Raw genomic sequence first — 22,800 nt, 5'->3', positions numbered from 1 at the left:
TATTGTGCGGAAGGGTAACACCTTCATGATAGCGACGGTTTCACTCTTTCCAGATTTCGTAGATACAAGCTTGCAGTAGGGCCAAGGAGGTGATAGCAGAAGATGAGGCAGATGGAAGCCATTTGATGATTTGGTCCCATACCAAAGGAGGGGAAGGGAGCTCCATCCTAGTTGACATAGCAGACCAAATGGCTGATGAGTAGTCACATTGAAAGAACGGGTGGTTTCTGGTCTCATTTACCAGCCCACAGAGGAGACATATCGGTTCCACATCTAGACCCCACTTGATCATACGATCTAGAGTTGGATTACGATTGAGCAAAAACAACTAAACCGCCAGCGAGTGTTTCAGTACAGCTGCTTTGTGCCAGACAAGAGGGAACCAAGGAACCTGCGGTTTTGACCGTCGCAAAGAGTACCACATTTCCTGTACCCAAGGATCCCACCAGAAAAAAGTGTCTTCCTCTGTACCCAACTTTATATTGAGGTACTTGATTGCCTTGGGACGCAGCTTTAGTAGTTTCCTGAAAAGCCAAGAGACTTGAGAGGAATTCTCATTTAGAGCCCAAAAAGAAGCAGAAGAGAAATATTTGGATCGGACCCAAGCCACCCAGATTGAACCTGCCCAGAAATAGAGCATCCAAATAAGCTTCAAAGCGCATGTTTCGTTCCAAGAGGACCATGAACGTAAGCCCAGTCCTCCTTCCCTCTTAGGAAATAACAGGTTGTCCCATGCAACTTTTGCACCTGATGGTTTGTCCAGACATCCATGCCACAGAAAAGAGCTAGAGAGACTGTTTATGCATTTGATTACTTTCTTTAGCAGGAAAAAGGCATTGGACCAAAAACCAACTATCCCAGCTATAACAGTTGAGATCAACTGTAATCTGCCCGCAATACTAAGGTGTCGGTGCTGCCAAGAGTTCAGTTTTGCCCTTATCTTGGAAAGAAGGGGGTCGCAATCTCTTATAGAAAGCTTTCTCGAGCAGAGAGGAAGACCAAGGTATCTGACAGGCAGGGCGGCTGACGGGAGAGGGAATTTAGATCTTATATGGAGAAGGGTATCCTCACTTACACCTGATGAGAACATAGAGGACTTTGTGATATTAACTGATAGTCCAGAAAACTTCTCAAACTGTGACAGAACTGTGAAAACTCCAACTAGGGACTCCTCGAACCCATCCAAAAAGATGAGTAAATCGTCTGCAAAGCACAAATGAGTGAGTTCCATTTCTTCGCACCTAGGGTGATAGCAAGATGCCATCCTGAGCCGCTTGATTGAGCATTATCGAGAGAACATTCATCATCAGAAAAAAGAGGATAGGTGATAAGGGTTCCCCTTGTCTAAGACCGATCCTTCCTTTAAAATACCCCGACGTGACTCCATTGATGCTAATGGAGAAACTGGGGGAGCATATACAACTTTTGATCCAAATCAAAAATTGGTCAGGAATCCCATAAGAGGATAGAGCATGGATTACGAAATCCCATCGAACAGAGTTGAAAGCTTTTGATATGTCCACTTTCAGGGTAATCCTTGGCGTAAGGGAGGACAAATGATAACCTTGCAGAACCTCAGAAGCCAGGAGGACATTCTCTATCAAAAGCCTATCCTTGATAAAAGCTTTCTGATTTGGGAGGATTACAAAAGGGAGAATTCGCTTAAGCCTGTCAGACAATATCCGAGAAATAACCTTATATATAGTGTTCATGCAAGAGATTGGCCTGAAATCTTTCAAGTTCTCTGCTCCTGGCCGCTTTGAGATCAAGACCATGGAGGTTGCGTTTACACAAGTCGGCAAAAAGGAAGAGACAAAAAACTCCTGCACCTCACCAGCAAATTCCTGACCAATGACTTGCCATGACGCTCTAAAGAACTCAACTGGAAAGCCATCAGGACCCGGTGATTTATTCAGTGGTAGAGGCAAAAGAGCTTCTCTTATCTCGATAGTAGTAACCTCAGCGGCAAGAAAGGTTTTCTGAGTGGGAGATATAATGGAGGGTATGATCCTTTCCAGGAAACTCTGAAGGAAAGGGCAGAAATCCCCTCTAGGAGAGCACAAAATGGATGAGAAATACCTCTCGGCTAGATTGTGAACTTCCTCAAAGATTCCGACCTTGTCCCATCAGGCCTAAGAACGTATTTAATAGCATTCGAGGCATTTCTGAACTTCATCATTGCGTGGAAGAGTCTTGTGTTTGAATCACCCTCCTCCATCCATTTGATCCTAGACCGTTGTCTAAAGAAGGATTATTCAGCGATCCTCAGAGATAGACAAAATTGCCTCGCAGTCGACTCCTGGGCCACGTTGAAAGGGGAGGGGTCATTTAGGGTCAAAACTTGGAGTTGAGAGAGGATTTGGTCCGCTTCTAAGACCCTCTTTTCAATGTCACTGAACCTCTCCTTCATCAGAGTCTTTAAAGGTCTTTTCAGCTGGTTTAGTTTGTGACAGAAATCAGAGAGGGTTAAGGCTGAAGGACCGAATGATCTCCACGAGTCTGCAACTACATCCACAAAGTTGGGCAATTTTGTTAAGAGGTTAAAAAACTTGAAAGGCCTCGTACCAAAGGAGGGTGGAGGGGTCTTGATCCTGATATGACAAGGAGTGTGATCAGAGAACTGAGGCGGTTCAAACGTACAGTGGCTCGAGGGGAAAGACTGGATCCATTGACCATTTACCAAGGCCCGGTCAATCTTTGTGGCAACAAGATTTGAAGCTTGATGGTTTGACTAAGTGAACTTTGGTCCCTGGAAAGCGAGGTCAAACAACCCAACATCTGAAAGGCATTCCCTGAAACTCCTCATTGTAGACGTAGAGTGATAGGAATGGATGGATGATTTTTCCGCAATATTCAGGATCTCATTGAAATCACCACCAACAAGCCAGGGGCGAGAGCTCAGGTTAAAAGAGATACAAGTGTCTTTGAGGGAGGTCCATAGGAGACACCTTTCTTCAACCGTGTTGAAAGCATATACGGCGGTAAAGATAAACGGTAGCTCATCTTCCAGCTGCACCTCACAAGTAACAGACTGACTATCCGAGAAAAGATGGGTAATGATAGTAGGGGCCTTATATACAACCCAAATACGCCCTAAATCCGACTGTTGGTAATTTGCAAAAACAGACCACTCTGGTCCCAGAACTGATAAAATTTGGTTCTTGTTTGATTCCTTAACGTGCGTCTCCAAAAGTGCCCCAAAAGTTATACGTCGTGCTCTAATCCATTGAACAAAGGGTAAGTGCTTTAAGGAGTCATTAAAACTGCACACGTTCCAAAAAAAATGTATCCGACATATATTAGTTAATGGGATTTGTGGCTAACCCCTGCCACCAGAGGAGTGCCACCGCCTAAAGACGAGGATCGACGAGCGCTAACTTACGGTTTTTCTTTGAGCGCTTGGAAGAGGAAGAAGAGGAAGAAGAGGAAGATGAACCACTGTGATGAGAAGGGGAAGGTAGCCCGACTATGATAGCTTTCTCTGTTACCTCAGCTAACTGATCCGAATCACCTTGAAGAATAGCAAACGGGTTTACAGTAACCATAGCTAAATTTTTTCGTTTCTCGATTGTTTTCTCTTTTGCCCGGTGGGTTGTCTCAAATCTCATTTAGGACACAAGAAAGATTTGTGACCTAATTCCTTGCAAACAGGTCAGAGAGGTGGGAGCCACGGATACGAGACAAAAATCACCACAATTTCCCTATCCTCTCTTTCGACTTCTATAGTTTTCGGGAGAGGATCTTTAAGATTTATTATAACTTTGATCTCTGCTGAACTGACCGTTGAAAACGGCTTTGCATCAACAATTTTTCCAAGGGGACGAGAGAGAAAACTCAAACCTTCATCAGTAAGCAGATCGAAAGAAACTTGATTGAGTGTAGCCCATAGTGGCGCCTTCTGCAGTGATGGAGGATCTAAACTGAAAGACGCCTTCCATTCAGTTACAAAGAAAGGGGAATCCCCAACACGCCAGAGTTCATGTTGAAGGATCTCATTCCTTAAGGGGGCCGAGGGGATATGGAATAGGAAAGCATTCTTAGAGAGAGTATGGATTTTAACTTTCTGATCCTTTCCCCAAAGATAGTTTAGGACAGCCCATACTTTACCATAGGAAGGAGCATTTCCATAGAAGATACCCACTATGTAATCTGAATGGAGGCGAGCTCTTCGTTCAAAAAAAGCATTTGGGACCTTAACACGAGGATTACCTTCACCCGAAACAGAAACCTCAACTGCGGTATTCGGGAACTTTGAAGCACCCTTGCATCTCGAAGCCCAATTGAAATCCGAAATACTCGCTGAGGAAACCTTCAAAGTAAGAGGATTAGTTTCACAAGAGTTGATTTGAGAAACTAATCCAGGAACTACCGGCTTCCCTGGGAGAGGCTGGAGAGAGGTCGAAAGAGCAGCCAAGGTGGGGGAGGGAGAAGAGCCTAGGATGCCTTGACCAGGGCGCGGAGCCGAGATGAGGTTTTGATCCACCGTCACAGGTGACGGGAGAATTGAGGGACAAGGAGGATCTAGATCTGGGATTGCCATTTCCACATCATTCTGACCAGAAAGGACCCTTTGTCGGGGAAGAAGGGAAGAGGGGAAAAAGTCTGGGGGAACCGGGGGATTTGCGCCGGGGCTCCAGCCATACGACGAGGATTCAGCTGGCCGCGGATTTTCAAATTGGGGTTTATGAACAGTGCCAATCGCTCTCGAGGAGAGAACACTGCTTTTCTGGTTAGAGAAATAAAAACTAACCCACATAAAAACAAAATTATGACATCTTAATTTTTTTCTTCTCAAGATTTGTTTTTATATAGTTTTTGTTTAATCGATGACTAGATAAAACTTTGTGCTATATTGCAGGATATTTTTTTTGTAAATTAATTTTGCTTCGTCCCATAATTATTATCATTGTTGATCAAAAGTTCAAACATAAAATTAAAAAACAATAATTTTCATACATCCCAAATGAAATGATTAGACAAGATGATAACTAATGCTCATCATGTTCTTCATCCCATAACATATCCAAAATCTCTTTAACAGAAGACGAGTCCGACCCAATGAACCGGTCTAACTTATCCTCACTCCACCAACTTGTCGGCTGTATCTTACGGCAACCCTTAGATTTGTGGCTCGACTTGATAGCCGGCGACACATGGCAATTACTATACTTGGAGTTGGACCGTTCACTTTCTCCAGTGAAATTTGAATGGTTGGTAGTATTTGATGGCATTTTGGTAAATATTCCATTAGCCGGTGGTGAATAGAGCCGGTTGGTGGGTCGCGGATTAAAGCCCTGCGGATGAATCATTCCCGTCCTTACGATGCGTTGATGACGACCTTCACTCTTCATGTTTGCTTACTTTGATTTGAGACTTGATGAAGTGTTGGATTATTATTAATGTCTTGTATATATTAATATATATATATATATATTGAGGTTGAGGAGCATACCAAATATGTTTGGGCCTCAAGAAAATACGAATAGTCAAAAATGCTTGTTCGCCAAGAAATTAGTATTATTATTTGCTTGCTTTTTGTTTTTGTCTGTGACATGATATTGAAAAAGTCTGTTCAAACTGTTCAAAGATTGAAAACATTGTTGTTGATCTTCCTAATTTTGTCGACTTATTTAAGGATTAAAGGTGAAAACTTGCATCAAATCTGTTATTGAAAATAGTCTATATGTAACTTCACATCAGTTAGTTTTAGTATTTAATTATTTATTATTCAGTTGATATAGATTATATTAATTTAAACTAAAATAATAATCTCCTTAAAAAAAAAAAGGTTAAGATGTACACAATCACTAATGTTTACGTAAAAGTCTTTTATGTCAAACAATCTATTACTTATGTCAACCTAAAAAATAGTTCAACCATTCACCAAATTTATTTACATCTCTTCAAAACCAACTGTTAAATTTTATTAACTAGTACACAATTTAGCCAAAAAAAAAAAAAATGTCATACGAGGTCGGCAAGCGTCAAATATGTACATAAAAAAAGAAGTAAAATGTCTTATATTACAAAAGTAGCAAGTCATGCACGCCGCCGCCTCCTTCCGCCGTATCAACCGCTGACGTCATGCTAACCGCTGCATCTTGGTTCCATACGCCGTGGCGTCGCATCCTCTTATTTCTCCTCTGTTCACCTCTCCTTCTACCTCTTCTCTGTCTTTCAATCCCTCTCCTATGTGCCGTCGAGATCTTCAGCCTCATCCTCAGCCGGTTCGTGAAACCTCCACCTTCCTCCTCCGCCGTAGAAGAAGTCGTCGCCGTTGATGAAGATGCTTTACGGCTCCGGAGATGTGAGGATAGAGTTGAAGTAGAAGATGAGAATGGAGAAAGTGGTTTGCTTCATAGATACTTAGATGATCAGTTGAGTTTGGCTAGATCCATTTGCGAAGATGACGACGGCGATCACAAACGTGATTTAACTAGGGTTCCTCTTTTGTCGTAATTTTATTTTGTTTTACTTCAAAATTTTATATGTGAATATTCCTTTTTTTACTTCAAACTTTAAAATGTAGATAAAATGAATATATGTCCAATTAATCTCAATTTATGTTTTTACTTTAATTTTTATAGTTTGTGACCATTTTTATTCATCAACTTTGTTATCAGCATACCCATCCTTGTCATTGATGTTAGTCACAATTGATCATGATTAGTCTTATAAATTACAATTTATGATATTTTTGTTTTGCAATCTAGTGCACGTAAAAGTACTCATGCGAAACAATTACGGCAATGAATGTTTTAGTCTTTTAGACTTTAGAGACGAGACTATGCACTAGACTTGAAGATACTACTAGAAGCCTAAGGCTTGGTTTCCCTTTAAAAGCAATTCAACACACAAACATCATCGTCCTTGGGAGAAATTTGGATATGAGAGAAAATACAATATAAAAACAAAAGAATTAGCGCAAAACAGAACCACACAAGCATATAAGTCACCATACATAAAAGAAAAAGAAAAAAATACAACTAACAATCATATGATCATAATAATTCTAAACTAAGCAACACATGAAGTAAGATGCGATTTACTTACTCACATGGCAAAGGCTTAACCTTAAACCTGTAGATAAGCATTTTCTTGGTTGAAGTCGGGTTATCGACCGTGAGCAAAATCCTACCAACTTCCCCAACTTTGAAGCTCTGAGATACCACCGGTTCATTTTTCGTAGCCATCTTTCTTGGTTTCTGAATGATCACTGTATACCCTTCTTTGTTCTCTGGAACAAACTCTGCTGCATACGAAACCTCCCATCCAACTACTCTTATCTCCCACACGATCGTGCATTTCTGCATACAAAGTGTTTTTAGGCACAAATGTAAGAAGTAGGTTTTGGACATCTTTTCACATTCAAACACACAGAAATGGGAGTTTCAAAATACTTGTATAAAATGTCCAATATCAAAAGGGTCTCACCTCATAAACAATAATCTCGACGGTTTGTTTAGTAGCTGGTTTAATAGCAATCTCAGTAGCGACATCATCATGTGTAAAATCCGAGTTACAGTCGCAGTTATCCACACTTAGTCCACCATACTGAACAGGGACATGTTCTGGTGAAATGTACCTATAAAACCAAAAGACAAGGGAGTGGCTTAACATTTTGCAATAGTTATGAAAACAATTCGAAAACAAAACATAAAAGATTTGGTTATTACTTGAAAAGTGTCTCTGCAGATCTTGAAGGACCTGCGAAAACAAGTTTGCTCTTTGACCTTTGTGTCAAGAAAGGACTAATAATCCTATAGAACGCAAGATACCACCATGGGACATTGATGAATATCTGATCGCACACATTCAACATTCTACCATATCAGATCTGAGCAATCATCAAAACATTATTTTCATTGTCTATGTAATTAAAGATTCATACCTGTTTAGAGACAAACTCAGGGTAATTGTCTTGAAGAAGATGAAGAGCTTGCTTAGTAGCTAACCTAAGCTCAGTCTTACCAGGTCCTGGAGAATTCTTAAGATCGTTCACTTGACAGATCGTTGAAACACCACCAGCTACAAAATCAAGATTCCTTATACTCTTTTCAAGAAACTGGATCCTCCATCTCAAGAACCGTTCTCTCTTCTCTTCATCCGAGAACGTCTTCTGATAAAGATCTTTGTTCTGAAACTCACCGTAGACATTGTAACAGACAGGATGATTCCCTCTGTCTTGTCCTTGCATGAACACAACCTTGTCTAAATCGTCTCCGAGGTTTTCATCGACAAGCTCTTCGATGTTGAATTCGATTCTCCATTGGAGTGTCTTCTTGAGCATTGAGTAAGCTTCTTGAGGTTTGAAGTCTCTTGCTCTTAGGAACTTGAACAAAACGACGTCGCTTCGGTCGTCTTTGAGTAGCGGCACACCCCATATAGAGCTTTTGCCTGAATCTTGTGATTCTTGAAGAAGGTGACGGAGCTCGTGAAGTGAGTTTAACTCGTGTTCTGAAAGGTCGGAGATGTTGTTTGTCTCTTCTTTGAATGAGCCAAGACTACGAGGAATCTGAATCTTTGGTTTCTCTTCTGCTTCAGCTTCTTCTCTGTTCATCATATCAGCCAGCGATCTAGATTCACCGGAAGAAGCAGTAGTAGTAGGTGGTGCCGCCGCCTGAGGATCCGGTTGCTTTGGCTCAGGTATGGATGCTGCAGCTTCTAACACCGCCTGAGGCTCCGTTTGCTTCGGCTCAGAGATGGATGCTGCAGCTTCTAACACCGCCGCGTCCGGTAGTTCCGGCTCAGTCCAATCTTCTACCTCCATGTACTTTCTCCTCTGCTCTAACATCAGTTTCTGTGATGGCTCTGTCTCCGTCTTCTCTAACTCATCGTCCGACGGGTCTGGCTCAAAAGTCACTGTCTCCGGCGTCATTTGTTGTGTCTGCTCTGAATCCTCCGCCGCATGAACCTTAGGCTCCAAAGTCACTGTCTCCGGGGTCATTACTTGTGTTTGCTCTGAATCCTCCGCCGCGTGGTTGAGACCCTCTAGCTCCGAAGTCACTTCATGTGTCTGCTCTAAATCCTCCTCCGTCACGTGGTTAGGCTGCTCTAGCTCCGGCATTAAAGGTAGCTGAGGATTTGGCTCTGGAGTCGCCAACGGCGGTTGAATTAGCTCCGGTGCCTCCTCTGATTCCAGAGTTACAAGCTTTGGCTCTACTTCTTCACCGGAGGTTGAAGGTGGTGGCGGAGTAGTAGTAGTAGTTGGAGAATCTTGAGACATTTTATATTTATTTGAGTTGTATTGGAAAAGGTAGAAGAAAGGGACAGAGACAGATAGAGAGAGCAACGTTAGCGGGTTTTTCAGGTAGAGAGACTGACTACTAGAGAGTCGAGGCTTGAGAGAGAGAATGGTCAAAGAAGAGGGTATCCAATGTAAATGTTGTAAATTTACAACTCAAAAAGCTGTCCTAATAATAAAGTAAAAGATGTCTTTATCCTTTTTAAAGTAAAATAGTAAATGTAACCGGTGCTTTATTAAATTGTGCCACTTTGTTGTAAGTTGTAACCACCAATACCTAATGATACACCCCATGTTCGTGCATATATTTTTGGGTTTTAGTAGTTAGTACTCTTTATTACATTTTGGGTTGAATTGCTAGTAGCACTCAAGTTATCAACGTAGAGAAGAACAAAAACAGATTAGGATTCTAAGTGGTTTAGCTAATAAGTGAAAAGTTTCTCATTACTAAACTATATAGCAAAACAAAATTCTTACAAAATTACTTCGTTTATATCAAACATTCAAACCTAGAAAATATGAGGGCTATTTCTCAAATAAATATGATACCAAGTATGGTACCAAAAAAAAAAACAGAGTCGATATGATATATACATTATTATATCATACATTTTTTCTTCTAAACACTTCTCTTCGCCTCTAACGCCCGTCAGAAATTTCTCTCATAGGTTTTAAGAAAAAGAAAAAAAACTCTACGCGGTGTTATTCCTGGTTCATTCAAGTCTGCTCGAATAACTTCTCATGCTCTAGCTGGCGTCAGCAGGCCTCCCCCCCTTACTGGTCTTCCTGACGATGACTTGGTTTCGGACTCCCTCCGGAGGTCTCATCTGATCCCCATACCCCATCTGAAGCCCCTCCTGCTGCAGATCTAGATCTCGCGACTCCCTCGAGCATCGCGTCTCTTGTAGATCTACGATTTAGTTCCGTCGATACACCTGCTCTCTCTGTGGAAGGTTCAGCCTCCGGTGGAGCTTTGACGGTGGACTCGGGTCTACCCTCTGTTATCTGCCCTTCAGTCTTTGGAAATGAGACTGCTCTAGCTTGTTCCCCACGCATTGTTGATGGTCTTTCCTCCGATGTGGCGGCCTTAGGGAACACCTCTCCGTCTACCATCGTCGCAGGTCCACCCTCCGGTGCAGCAAATCCTCCTGTTCCACGTAAGTACTCTACAATGGCGCGCGATTCTTCTTGCTTGGAGGAGATTGGTACACTGACGGAGCATGTCTCAGGCGTCCCATATGTACTCATTCCAGATGAGAACATCCAAGCAGCAAAGCTTGAGTCAAAGATTTTATCTTTGCTCAATTTCACGGCCCCTCGCCTCCTATGGGTAGAGTGATTGGAGTGGCCAATGCAATTTGGGCTAGATCAGGACCGCGAATCTTTGTTCATCGAATAAGCGAAGGGACTTTCCTTCTAAAGGTGCTATCACCGCAGGTAAAGGACACTATCCTTAGTCGCATTATGTGGAATATCGCTGGGCACCCGATGTTTGTTGCCCCGTGGTCACCAGACTTTAGCCCTGACACACCACCTATCTCCTCGGCTATTCTGACGGTGGAACTCAGAGGTGTGCCTTACATGTTGTTTAACAAGGAGAGCTTGGCGAGGATTGCCACCGCGGTAGGGAAACCAGTCGCTCTTGCTCCTGAAATAGCGAGGAAAGAAAATTTTGAAGTTGCAAAAGTCCTTGTTCGAGTAAATCTCTTGAAGGAACTCCCTACTAGGGTGATCACTGGATTTAGCGATGGCCGGGAAATAGATGTGGATGTTTCTTACCCTTGGCTACCGCCAAAGTGTTCTTCCTGCGGCCAGTATGGACATGCTACTAGTGTTTGCAGAGCAAAGACACCTTCAAATTCCGGGAGAAAAGTGACAGGACGATCTTCTAGCAGGAGAGGTCGACCATCCCGTCGGGAAAGGCTCTCCCGAAAGGGTAGTCTATCTCGTTCTGGCGGATCCAGAACAGTGGTTCACCACCCTATTCTCCCTGCCCCAGTCCCTACGTACGCCGGAGGCTCTCAGAGTGAAGCGGTTGAAGCTCACTCTCCATAGCTGGAGTCAGGAAGAACTTCACCAAGTAAAGATCCTACCCACGATAGCACTCCTCATGCCACGCAGTTCGATAGAGTCGACGGAGGAGATATTGAGTCGCCTTTCATTATCGTGACTCGTCGGAAGTCTGGCCGCAAGGCCGGTTTTTTACCCTAAGCTACCCATTATCATGTTTTTTGTATGGAACATAAGAGGGCTGAATAGCAGTTCAAGACAGAGTATGACTAAGGATTGGATTAACATCCGTAAGCCTCTTTTTGGAGCTTTTTTGGAAACACACATAAGAAGGAGTAATGATAGGAGGGTTGTAAATGCCATTCCAAATGGCTGGAAGTTTTTTGGTAATTTTGACCAACACAACACGACAAGGATAGTAGTGGTTTGGGATCCTAGTATCTCTTTGGTGGTCTATCAAGCTTCGGCATAGATGGTAACATGTGATGTATTTTAGTCTTACAATCTCTTTTGTGTATGGCTTTAACCAGGTTGAGCAGCGAAGTTGTCTTTGGGAGGAGCTAGTTCAGTTGAACTCCACCACCCCAGTCTCAAGCCACCCATGGGCGGTTTTTGGCGACTTCAATCAGATTCTGCGTACTTCTCAGCATTCTGATCACCAAATCAGGGACGTCGATACTGGTGGTATGGACGAGATGAATTTTGCTTTCCAGGAAGCTGAACTGTTTGAGGCGCAAGCGAAAGGTCTACTCTTCTCCTGGTGGAATTGTAGTGAAGGGAATACTGACTCTAAGAGAATTGACCATGCTCTGATTAATCAACAGTGGGCCTCTTTATTCCCGGATGCGTTTGTCGAGTACTTGGATCCAAAACAGTCTAACCATACTCCAATATGGTCTTCTGTCCCTTCGATTAGGCGTTTTATCCCACGACCGTTCCAGTTTTTTCATCATGTGATTGATCATCCTGAGTATGCCAGTGAGGTGGGACAGGCTTGGAACTGTGGTTCTATTTCTGGTTCAAATCAATTTAAAGTCGCTAGATCTCTGAAGTGCTTGAAACATGTGCTCAAACGCTTAAATAAGAGGCACTATAGTGGCATCTCTCAGAGAGTTAAAGCAGAGGAAGCGAAATTGGATGCTTTTCATCGTTCTATCCTCACAAATCCCGGTCCTGATGTGGCAAGGGAGGAATATCTGACACGGGAAAGATGGTGGTTGTTAAGCAAGACGGAGGAGAAATTCTATCGGCAAAGATCTTGGATTCAGTGGATGCACCTTGGGGACCGGAATACATCCTATTTCCACAAGACTCTCACCTTCCGGTTAACCAAAAACCACATCCATTTCTTCCAAGATCAGAATGGCAGAAGGATATCAGGTGCATCAGAGCTCAAATCTCATGTTGCAAACTACTTTGAAGAAATCCTGGGAACCACAAACATAGTGATATCTCCATGCTCTACCTCTACTCTTGCTGAGCTTCTCCCCTTCTGATGTTCTGAGGTGCACAAGTTAGCTCTGGTCAGGTCATCTCTGAGGAGGAAATCACTCAAACGGTTTTTGCACTACCTCTGGACAAATGCCCTGGACCTGATGGATATTCGGTGGAGTTTTTTAGAGCTTCTTGGTCTATTGTTGGTGAAGATGTAGTATGGGCAGTTCATGAGTTTTTTCGGAATGATCTCTTGCTCAAGGATTTCAACACCACAAAGATTGCACTAATCCCGAAGTTCCCAGAAGCCTGCAAGCTTGGTGATTATAGACCCATTAGCTGTTGCAATTTGGTGTATAAGATTATCTCAAAAATAATTGCAATCAGACTAAAGCCGCTCCTTCAGGATTGTGTCTCTCCAAATCAAGCCGCGTTTCTTAAAGGGTGTCTGCTTGGTGAGAATATCCTTCTAGCTTCGGAGCTAATCAGGCACTACCCGCTTGCTTCTTGTCAACAAAGTTCTATGCTTAAGGTTGACATCAGAAAGGCTTTTGATACTGTCTGTTGGGACTTTGTGTTAAAAATTCTGGCAACTCAAGACTTTCCGCCTATCTTCTGCACATGGGTTAAGGAATGTATATCTTCTCCAATGTTCTCGGTGGCTATAAATGGAGCGTTGGCAGGATTATTTGAGGGGATTAAAGGGTTGAGACAGGGAGACCCGTTGTCACCCTACCTATTTATCATGGTTATGGAGGTACTATCAAAGCTTTTAGAGAAAGCGGCGGACCAGGAAAAGCTTGAGCTTCACCCTCAGTATTCCTCTCCAAGAATCACCCATCTGTTATTCGCGGATGATCTGTTTGTGTTCTCTAATGGTTCTCGTCGTTCCCTGGAGGGCATTGCAGAGGTGATGCGTGGTTTTAAGGACATGTCGGGGCTGGACATGAACCCGTCTAAGTCAGAAATCTTTTTGGAGGTTACTCCGAATCTGAAGCTGCTGATTTGAGTGCTCTAGCTGGGATAAGCTTAGGTTCCTTCCCCACCCGTTATCTTGGTCTCCCACTAAGTCCAACCAGGATAACTTACGCAATGTTACAGCCTTTTCTGGAGAGGATCACAAACAAAATTCACTCTTGGACCGCAAAATCCCTCTCCTTTGCAGGGAGGATAAAGCTTATTGCCTCTGTGATATATGGTATGGTGAATTTCTGGAGCAGTGTCTTTGTGCTACCTAAGCGCTTCTATGCCAAAGTGGATTCTCTATGTTCCGCTTTCCTCTGGAAGAATAAGACAGGCTCTGCTGCTGGTGCTCGTGTGGCCTGGAAAGATGTATGTAGGCCAAAGGAGGAAGGGGGTCTTGGTTTGCAGTTGCTGGAAGACTTCGCAGCTGTTTTCAGGCTTAAACAACTCTGGACCTTTTTCTCAAATTCCGTATTGCTATGGGTTGCTTGGTTGAAAGGAAATATTTTCTCAAGGAGAAGCTATTGGTCAACTCCAGAAGCTGGTCGTTTCTCCAAAACTGTGAACAGCATGCTCCAGTTAAAATCCACCCTTATTGAGTTTCTTAAATGTAAGGTGGGAGACGGATGTAACACGTCTTTCTGGTATGACACTTGGACAAACTTTGGGCAGCTCATTACCTTTATAGGTGATGCGGGACCAAGACAACTGCGCATAAGAAAAGACGCCAAGGTGGCTGATGCTGTAAGGAATGGGGACTGGAATCTTCCGGCCGCCCGATCAAACAACTCTCTAACTCTGCTAGCAGCTCTAACCGAACTACCCGCCCCCACTTCTACCAGTGGTGCAGATTCTTTCCTCTGGCGCAATGCTACTGGGAATTTCTCCTCATCTTTCTCCTCTAAGGAAACCTGGGAGCAGCTTAGAGTTCATTCCCCGCCAGTTCCTTTGGCTGCGGTTGTATGGTTTTGCGAACATGTACCGCGTTTCTCCTTTATCACTTGGTTAGCTGTGCTTCAACGTTTCCCCACAAGGGATCACCTTCGAGGGTGGGGCATGAATATCCTTGCTGCCTGTGTTCTATGCTCGACTGGTTTGGAAAGCCACCATCACATGTTCTTCAACTGCTCTTATTCCTCAGAGATTTGGTGCTCCTTTGCTAGCCGTGTACTTCCCATCCCGCCACGTTCTATTGACGAAGCCATCTCCCAGATCCTTCTTCTAAATCAACCGCATCAAGCCATGGACTCAGCAATCCTCAAACTCCTCCTTCAGACAGTGGTTTACCACCTATGGAAAGAAAGGAACTCTAGGATTTTCTCCGCCACTTCCTCACCACCAGCTGCACTACGACTTGTCATGGATCGTTCTATGCGGGATAAACTCCTGTCCTTCCCAGGGCATAGCGTTGATTCCTCCCTCTTTCTAACTTATTTTACTCGTTTTTGGCCGCATTTGTAAATATCGCTTTTTCTCTGTCTTATTGTTCTTGTGATAATGGGTAAGCTTGTATTGTAACTTGTAAACGCTTTTGGAATGAAATCTTAACATTAAAACCAAAAAAAAATAAAAAAATAAATATGATACCAAAATATCACACATATGTAGTAAATAGAATTTTCCAATCATACATATGTTTTCGAGAACACTATTCCGCATGTTCTATAGTTGAGGTCCTTGTTTTAAAAATCTCCGCCTAGCACCGATTACGCGTCGTAAAATCGCTAGGCCCATCCTCTCCGCCTCGATTAATGACTAATTCCCGCCTAGCATCGATTATCCGATTATACCGTCTAATCCGATTAATTCCCGCATAATTTTGTATATACCAATTATTTTTGGAGCCAAATATAAATCAAATATATATATTTTTGTTATTTAGACATTTAAATTAAGAGTTTATGATATTTTAAAATAACTAATGTACAAACTTTTAATTAAAATCATAAATGTTTTTATGTTTTTATAGTAATTTTAAAGACAATACTATAGCTTTATATTTTATTTGATATTTTTCTTTTCACACAAACATAATTACACATATATTTAGTACTATATATTTTTAATTTACTATTAATTTAATAAAATAACCCAAAAACTAGTTCCCGATTAATCCCCGTTTAATCTCCTATTTTCTCGTTAGACGCTAGGCCCACCCCGACCGCCCGACTAACGCCTAGCGATTTCTAAAACAGGGGTTGAGGCTAACCATATTTACAAGTAAAAATATTTTATCGTTTCGTTTTAGAAAAATTTTAACTATAAATTTTTTCTATATATCGTGATAAAAATTAGCACCTGCAAAATCATCCCAACTAAACAATTTGTTAGATCAGAGTTTGTTTAATTCTCTCACCTAACATCTCTATCATCACTAGTTAAATCTACCGTTCATGTTTTAAATACAAAAGCAAAATATATTATGAAACGTTTTCTTCATTCAAGATGTTTTCATATCGACAAAAAATGATTAAATACAACCAACTAAACCTAAAGGAGTTAGATATAAATAAACAACTAAATTAATGCTTGACAATAATAAACTTGAACTAAAACTTTTAAAAGGAAGTATTTGTTTGTTACCGATAACAAGTTCTGTAGTACACAGAAAATTTCAAATAATTTTGTCACAAAGCTGAACTGTCTTCTTTTGTTTATGTGTTTCTTTAACTTTTATAGTCAGTTGGTGTTAATTCAAATAATCAAATACTGTACAAAATAGCTTTCACCTTTAGTTCTTTAGTCTGTAGGGACATTTTCCCCAACAACACTTTGTTCGTATTGTCACTGGAGGACCAAATTTAAATGATGTTAGCCCCAAAATGATATAACCGGATCCAAACTGAAACTAGACTTGGTTTAATAAGAATCAATCACAATATAAATAACCGGAATACTTGTACGTACAGTGTATTACAGATGTACGAGTAATCATAGCTAATATATTGTTATAAATACAAACGTGGTGTGTTGTTATAAGTTATAACTCTTATCTACAAACACTTAAAATCATAGACTCACACATAGACAAGCCATACTAGTCCACTGGTCCACAGTCTTGTTTTAGTTTGGTTTCTTCAGCAATTCTTCATACCACAATCCATGAACAGAACGTGACACTGTTGCCACAAGAACTAGAATGTCTGAAACTTCCGTGACCTTGTCCGAGAGAGAAGCTGCTCCGATCTTTCTTAGCATTATTTCCACCAACTGCTTTCTCTTTGTGTTGTTTCCTGCCAAAACCGCGGCTGTAATGGCTAGGTATATGGTCTGCGATACATGTGTGAATACTGCATCTCCTGCTTGTAAGCTTTTCAGAAGCATGTTTGCAAGTACTTGTTTCTTTGTCTCTGCATCATTCGAATCAAGAAGCTCGGAGAGTGTCTCCATGATTTCTGAAAGACCCGCATCAGGTTTGGCATCCAACATCTCGTAAAGCCGGTTTATGCAAGTCCATGTAATGGTCTCCATGTCAATCGGGGCTGAGTTATCGCTTAAAAGTGTTTGCTGAAGGATCAATACACTAAGTGAAAGAAACAGAGCGGTTAATACGAGGGTTTTATAATCATAACTGTGAAATCAAGAGGTAGGTTTTGTCATTACTGACCTGATGGAGACTAGAGTGATTTTCTGGATTTGGGATTGAATAGCTCTCAGCCTAGAGAGGTTAAGTTGAAATGTTTCAGGGACAGTTTCTACAGTAAGACCACCAATTTCGCTCACCAATTTTAATAGGCCGAGACGAACAAGAAGATCCACAGTTTCTCCCTTGCACTCTGACTGTTCAATTCCTGCGTAGAAAATCACCAGCATGCAACTATGATTACATAGAACAACAAATGACCATAGTGGATTCCCCAAAGTGTCATGGAAGCATCTTTTAGTATCTTTTAGTATCCATCACTCGCTTATCATATATGATAAAATGATTAAACCAGTTGGTTTGTGTTAGCTAAAGTGAGATCTTAGGAAAGAAAATTTCCCATTAAGATAAATAAAGTAGACAGATTGACACCAAACCTGGAAACGGAGACGAAGGGGTATGGACTTTTGAAACAGAGGAGATATTGCCTCCAGTTCGCATGGTGGTCGAAGGGAGGCCTGATGATCCAGAGTGGTTGTTTGTGACAGCAGAAAGAGCATCTTTGTGTTCTTTCCACTCCCTCTCTGCCTCTCCTCGAACACTTAAAAGCCAACGCTTTGTCAATGGTAGCAAGGAACACGCTTGGTCTGGGGAACCATGCCGACTAGAAAATGACTTCTTCAGATATTCCAGACCAGCAGGTCCTTTGAGAAGCGGCTCCAAGAGTTTCAAACGAGATTTGCTGATTTCCTTCTTTAGAATCTGTAAGTAAAAGGACATATGACGTGAAAATGCACTACCAGATTTATTCCCTAGGTCTGTATTGCATTTATTCAGAGGGTACAAAAAACTTCAAAGAAATTAGCAGTGGTGGTTAACACAGTGCACTACATGAAAAGGGAAGTTTATTACAGTTATGCTTGTGGAGATTATGGTAACATTATATTCGAAAGTTGGTAGCTACTTGCGAACCTTGCCCTATTCTCTATTCAGTAAAGTTCTAGAAATATACCCATCTACAAGTTTCTAGTTCATAGTATATGTCCAGAAAGCATAGAACGATCAATTACAATGTCCACGAAGTACGAAAAGTACAAAATGTGCATACCTGAATCTGCTGCAAGACAAAGCGTAGCCCCTTAACCATTAAGATGGCATATGAAGAATTTGACTGGCCTTCAGTTGGAACTATCTCTCCAAGTTCTGTCATTAATTTATGGTGAGTACTCCTGATTTCCTCCTCATTAGCTGGAGCAGAGAGTTTTAGCAAAATGCTAAGGGAAAACTCTAGAATATTTCCAAGATAACCCATGTCCACATTTCCAGAAGCCAGTAACTGAATCATGCCAAGAGAAAAAGACATTAAGTACATAACATATCTTTTGTACCAACACTTAAAGACAAGACTGTAGTAAGAATTACCTGTGACAGCACATCCGTATCAATAGTTTGAACAATCTCTTGTCTCCAATCTTTGGGAGATATCTCACAGAGCTCATCCCTAACTTCGTTCATGAGTTTTATAACCCAGCTGAAGTCTGGCTGCGACTGTTTCATGGATTCCATGACACCATCCCAGAAAGCCTTTTCCATTGTCTCCTTAACCCTCACCTGGGACATCGCAAAAGTGAAAAAATATGAGTCAAGTCGATAATATTCGAGTGCAACTTAGCGAATCAGAATAGTGAAGTCAGCATATATCACAAGCCTTATGGAGCTTCTATTTATGAACCTGAATGTTGCTTGTATCCCCAGTGTTAGTGTCGAAGCTATCAGCAAAACTACTGCTATTGTCATGAACAATTTCATTTACGATTACTTCGTTCTCACTAGCCAATGCTGCATCAAAGCTATTAGCTGCCACGTTTGGAGTAGAAATGCCCTCGCTTCCTGCTGGATAAAACTTGTGTTAGGTTGAAGGGTTGCCAGATTATCTAGCGAGCTTTAAAGGTTATCCAGATTGAATATATTACCACTGTTCAAAGAGGGGGACAAATTTGATGAGCCTGGCGAAGATGAAGATGGAAGATGCGAACCTGCAGGTGCTTTTGATTCTCGTTCTCCATCAGTTTCAGAGAATAAAGCCCGACTAGTTGGAGGAGATGCCTTCAGCTGAAGAAAAAAGAAAGGTAAGTCATTTTCTCCCTATCAAGCTTCTGGCCTTACATGGTCTGCTATTCAGATAATTGTGCAGCATAATAAGCTTACTTTACGCTTATGTACACAAAGTCAGTTAAGGTAAATGCAAAAGAGGGGCATGGGAAATACCGGCTTCAGATTCACGCCACTGTCTACTATTTTGGGAGAGGAAGTATGTTTCGATACCGCAGACAGCTCTGGCTCCTGAGTTGAGGCTTTATCTTTTTCAAGAAGCTTAGCATCGTTAATTTTCCAAACAACAAATCCCTCCAGATAAGAGCACCAAGCTTTATCAAATGCTTGTAGCTGAGATCTGAATTTTTTTGGACGTGGAGCTACGAAAGATACATTGTCCGGGAGAGTACATTCTGGTCCTTCCAATATAATTTTCACTAGCAGTTCAAACTCCCGAATAAGATAGGTTGCAGATTCCACTAGAGCAATCTCATGTTCACCTCTTCCTCTAAAAATTGCACCGGGATGTTGCTTGATCATGTAGGCACAAAGAAAAATTCTAGCTGGATATCTCGCAATCTTTTTAAGTTTTTGATATCCTGTCTTCTTGGAATTAGGTGACTTTTTCTCTCCTTTACTCATGGAACTGGTTGAGTTTCCTCTTCGAGCTGGGGGAAAGATGTGTTTAAGAAGATGATTAATATTCTCCATATTGGATCCCTGAGATAGAGTGAGTCGGATCTCCAAGCGATCAAGCAATTCTTTCACTGTTTGAATAACAGAAACTGAGTTCATTTGAATGGCAAAATGCTCAAACGGTACTGACTCGATGGATTTTTCATTGATCCCGAGGCTGTTATAGGCACTAGCCAAGCCATAAGTAGACTTCTTGTATTTTGTAAACCTCCTCCAGCATCTGAGATTGATAAGGACAATCATCAGACCATCAAGGTAAGACAGTGAAACATCTTACATAATCTTACAGGGAAATATACTTACCTTTCTAACATCCTCACAAGATGCACTTGGTTCTTTCGCAATGTTTCTGATCTTGAAGATGAACAACTGTCTCTTCCTCTTCTTCGCCTCATATATTGTGCTTTCAGTTTCTTGGCCTAACAAATGCCACAACAACAATGATAATTATGGCCAATTGCAATATGGTCTTCCAAAAGAAAAGGCTAGAATGTATTAACATACCCTTTGAAGCCGTTCTTCTAAACGGTCCTTCATTTTCCTTCTTTCAGCTTCTTTCTGATTCTGCACAGAACTCGCAGCACCAAACACACGTGTCAATCTAGCGTTCGCTCTTCTCCGTTCCGCTTCCAGAATCCCCATCCGTTTACTCTCAGCAGCTGCTCTTTTCTGATAAATCGCTGCACGCACACTCTCCTTATACCTCTTCTCCTGAATAGCTTTCTGCATCAAACTCTGAGCAGCTCGTTGTCTCTTAGCCGCTCTCCGTTGTGCCATAGCTTTAAAAAGAAGCATCCTATTCTTCTCTGCCTTTAAAACCCTTTCTTCAACCTTACTCTCTAACTCATCACGCTCTTTCTCAACCCGTTGCTCAAGTCCGTTCTTTGCAGCTTGTCTCGCTTCATCCATCTTCGCCAAACGAGCCACCTCCTTCTCCAGAATACTTAACCTATCAATAACTTTGATTAAATTCTCACAATTCCTCCTCTATTGTTCAAAATCACCAAAAAGATAGTCTCATTCATACCTCTTTTGTTCAGCAGCATTAAGCTTTGATTCAAGTCTCTGACTAAGCTCCTCTATACTACCTGATCTCGGACTTCTCATCTTAGGTCGTGCCTTACTCGATAACGACTCATAGTATTGCTGCAAAAATTCCATAAAAGTAACGATCTTTTTTCAAAATCCGTTCTGTTTACACAACCCATACGTAAAGTTTCAAACTTTAAAATTACCTGACGACGGAGATCAGCTTCTCTGAGTTTGGAATCGATCTCTTCGGCTGAGACAGGACTCTTGGGTTCGAGAAGACGACGACGGAGTCTCCGGGGAANTCGTTGAAGCAATCGATTCCGCCGGAGAATGAAACTAACGTCGAGTGAAGATCGAAGATAGATTCTTTTGTATTTCGCCGACAACTGCAAAACAGAAGTGAAGATCTAATACGGATCCATNTCACGACCACACAAATTGTAGATCACACAAAAAGTGATTATTCGGAAAATAAAAATGTAAACTTTATTTGGAAACGAGAGAGAAACACAAATGTTCACAGTCGGTGAAGATGTTTAAGAGCGGAGAGATTTGATTTTTGTTTTCGTTAGGTTGTTTTTGAATTGTGTTTTGTTTTGATGAAGACGAAGAGAAGAGAAGATACGCGTTTTTATTTAATTTCCAATTGGACCCGTAATTTGTGGAGATTTCCAGAATTATCCGTATTTTGAAACTATTACAATCTCTCATCTCTCCATCTATTCCTGTATTGAGCCAATAAAACGACGTCGGGTAACTTTTGGGTTTGTAAATTAGTTTGAAAATCCAATTATAGTTTGGGTTTGTGCAATTCGAGTTTTTTTTTTCCTTTCCTTGAAAATGTGATGAACTGTGTTTGTTCAATTATTTTTCCAAATGCCATAACATCTTTTTTTTTTCCCAAGTAAAGATTTTTTTTTTTTTTTTTTTTCAAACCCCAAGGATTTTTNTATCCGTAAACCTCAAACCCAATGGATAGGTTGGAGTTAGACCCTTTTGAGCAGAGATGCCACTAAATCGCTATCACCAACACACATATCCGATGAGATTTTAACTAAAAACAATCAACGGTTTAAACGAAACCGTGATTAAAAAAAACCAAAAGGAAAAGGAAACCGGACATGCCGGAAAAGAGAGAAGGCAAAAACAGAAAGAAACCAAACTACGTCGGTTGAAACCTTAAGCTAGCCATCACTGCTGTATGAGCTGAGGATGCTAGACAAAAGCCGACCATGCACTGCTATGAAAGCCAATATATGTCAGACAAAAGCCGGATACTACACCGGACGGCAAGCCAAACACCGTCGTTAAGGAAACCGGACGATGTTGGAATAGGAAGCCAACCACCACTATTAGAGAAACCAGATGATACTGAAAGAAAATCCAGAAATAGTCAATAAATCTGGATGGCAAAACAAACCGGAAAAGCTTTCTCTCTCTTTGAATGATTTTTAGAGAGAGAGAAGCTTTTCTTGACCCGAAACTCTTTATAGAGGAACCAATGCCTGCCATAGCATCTATCTACGTACAATAATGAAAATGTTATAAAACATAATGTAAATAAATAATAATATTATATCATATATGTATATGTGTATATATATGTATAATAACATACACTACTATAATAAAGAGAGAGACGAGAGGTAAGTAATAAAGCTATAATTTCTTCTTCTCTTTGTTACAGTTCTTCTCATGTACATAATCCCTTTTTATAGTGGGAAGGAAAACATGATGACTCATA

General features: G+C 41.3%; 5 protein-coding genes across 5 annotated transcripts in view; 1 reads left to right on the top strand and 4 right to left on the bottom strand.

The window, feature by feature from the left end:
* LOC104707231 lies at positions 1,124–4,771 on the bottom strand. Its single transcript, XM_010423536.2, has 2 exons — positions 3,383–4,771; positions 1,124–3,263 (listed from the first exon to the last, which is right to left on the bottom strand). Exon 1 carries the CDS (start codon positions 4,754–4,756, stop codon positions 3,653–3,655), a length of 1,104 nt encoding a protein of 367 aa, XP_010421838.2. The 5' UTR covers positions 4,757–4,771; the 3' UTR covers positions 1,124–3,263; positions 3,383–3,652.
* Positions 4,886–5,380, bottom strand: LOC104707229. The gene has a single exon (XM_010423535.1). The coding sequence runs from the start codon at positions 5,349–5,351 to the stop codon at positions 4,989–4,991; it is 363 nt and encodes a 120-aa protein (XP_010421837.1). The 5' UTR covers positions 5,352–5,380; the 3' UTR covers positions 4,886–4,988.
* LOC104707228 (patellin-5) lies at positions 6,806–9,382 on the bottom strand. Its single transcript, XM_010423534.2, has 4 exons — positions 7,892–9,382; positions 7,677–7,801; positions 7,435–7,585; positions 6,806–7,307 (listed from the first exon to the last, which is right to left on the bottom strand). Exons 1-4 carry the CDS (start codon positions 9,224–9,226, stop codon positions 7,050–7,052), a joined length of 1,869 nt encoding a protein of 622 aa, XP_010421836.1. The 5' UTR covers positions 9,227–9,382; the 3' UTR covers positions 6,806–7,049.
* LOC109125941 lies at positions 14,222–15,112 on the top strand. Its single transcript, XM_019228756.1, has one exon. It carries the CDS (start codon positions 14,222–14,224, stop codon positions 15,110–15,112), a length of 891 nt encoding a protein of 296 aa, XP_019084301.1.
* LOC104709559 overlaps positions 16,510–22,800 on the bottom strand; it is a 24,161-nt gene continuing 17,870 nt past the window's right edge. The window contains exons 2-13 of the mRNA XM_019228755.1: positions 21,260–21,442; positions 21,052–21,170; positions 20,529–20,973; positions 20,328–20,443; positions 19,503–20,244; positions 19,208–19,346; positions 18,967–19,124; positions 18,657–18,845; positions 18,343–18,570; positions 17,672–17,996; positions 17,259–17,442; positions 16,510–17,174 (exon numbers count right to left, since the gene is read on the bottom strand). Of these exons, the coding sequence (XP_019084300.1) occupies positions 16,715–17,174; positions 17,259–17,442; positions 17,672–17,996; positions 18,343–18,570; positions 18,657–18,845; positions 18,967–19,124; positions 19,208–19,346; positions 19,503–20,244; positions 20,328–20,443; positions 20,529–20,973; positions 21,052–21,170; positions 21,260–21,442 (3,288 nt within the window). The 3' untranslated portion in view covers positions 16,510–16,714. The remainder of the gene's footprint in view (positions 17,175–17,258; positions 17,443–17,671; positions 17,997–18,342; positions 18,571–18,656; positions 18,846–18,966; positions 19,125–19,207; positions 19,347–19,502; positions 20,245–20,327; positions 20,444–20,528; positions 20,974–21,051; positions 21,171–21,259; positions 21,443–22,800) is intronic.

The sequence above is a fragment of the Camelina sativa genome, chromosome 8 (genome assembly GCF_000633955.1).
Source record: "Camelina sativa cultivar DH55 chromosome 8, Cs, whole genome shotgun sequence".
Taxonomy (NCBI): domain Eukaryota; kingdom Viridiplantae; phylum Streptophyta; class Magnoliopsida; order Brassicales; family Brassicaceae; genus Camelina; species Camelina sativa.
The sequence above is the reverse complement of the archived record's forward strand: the minus strand, read 5'-3'. Positions and strand labels throughout refer to the sequence as shown.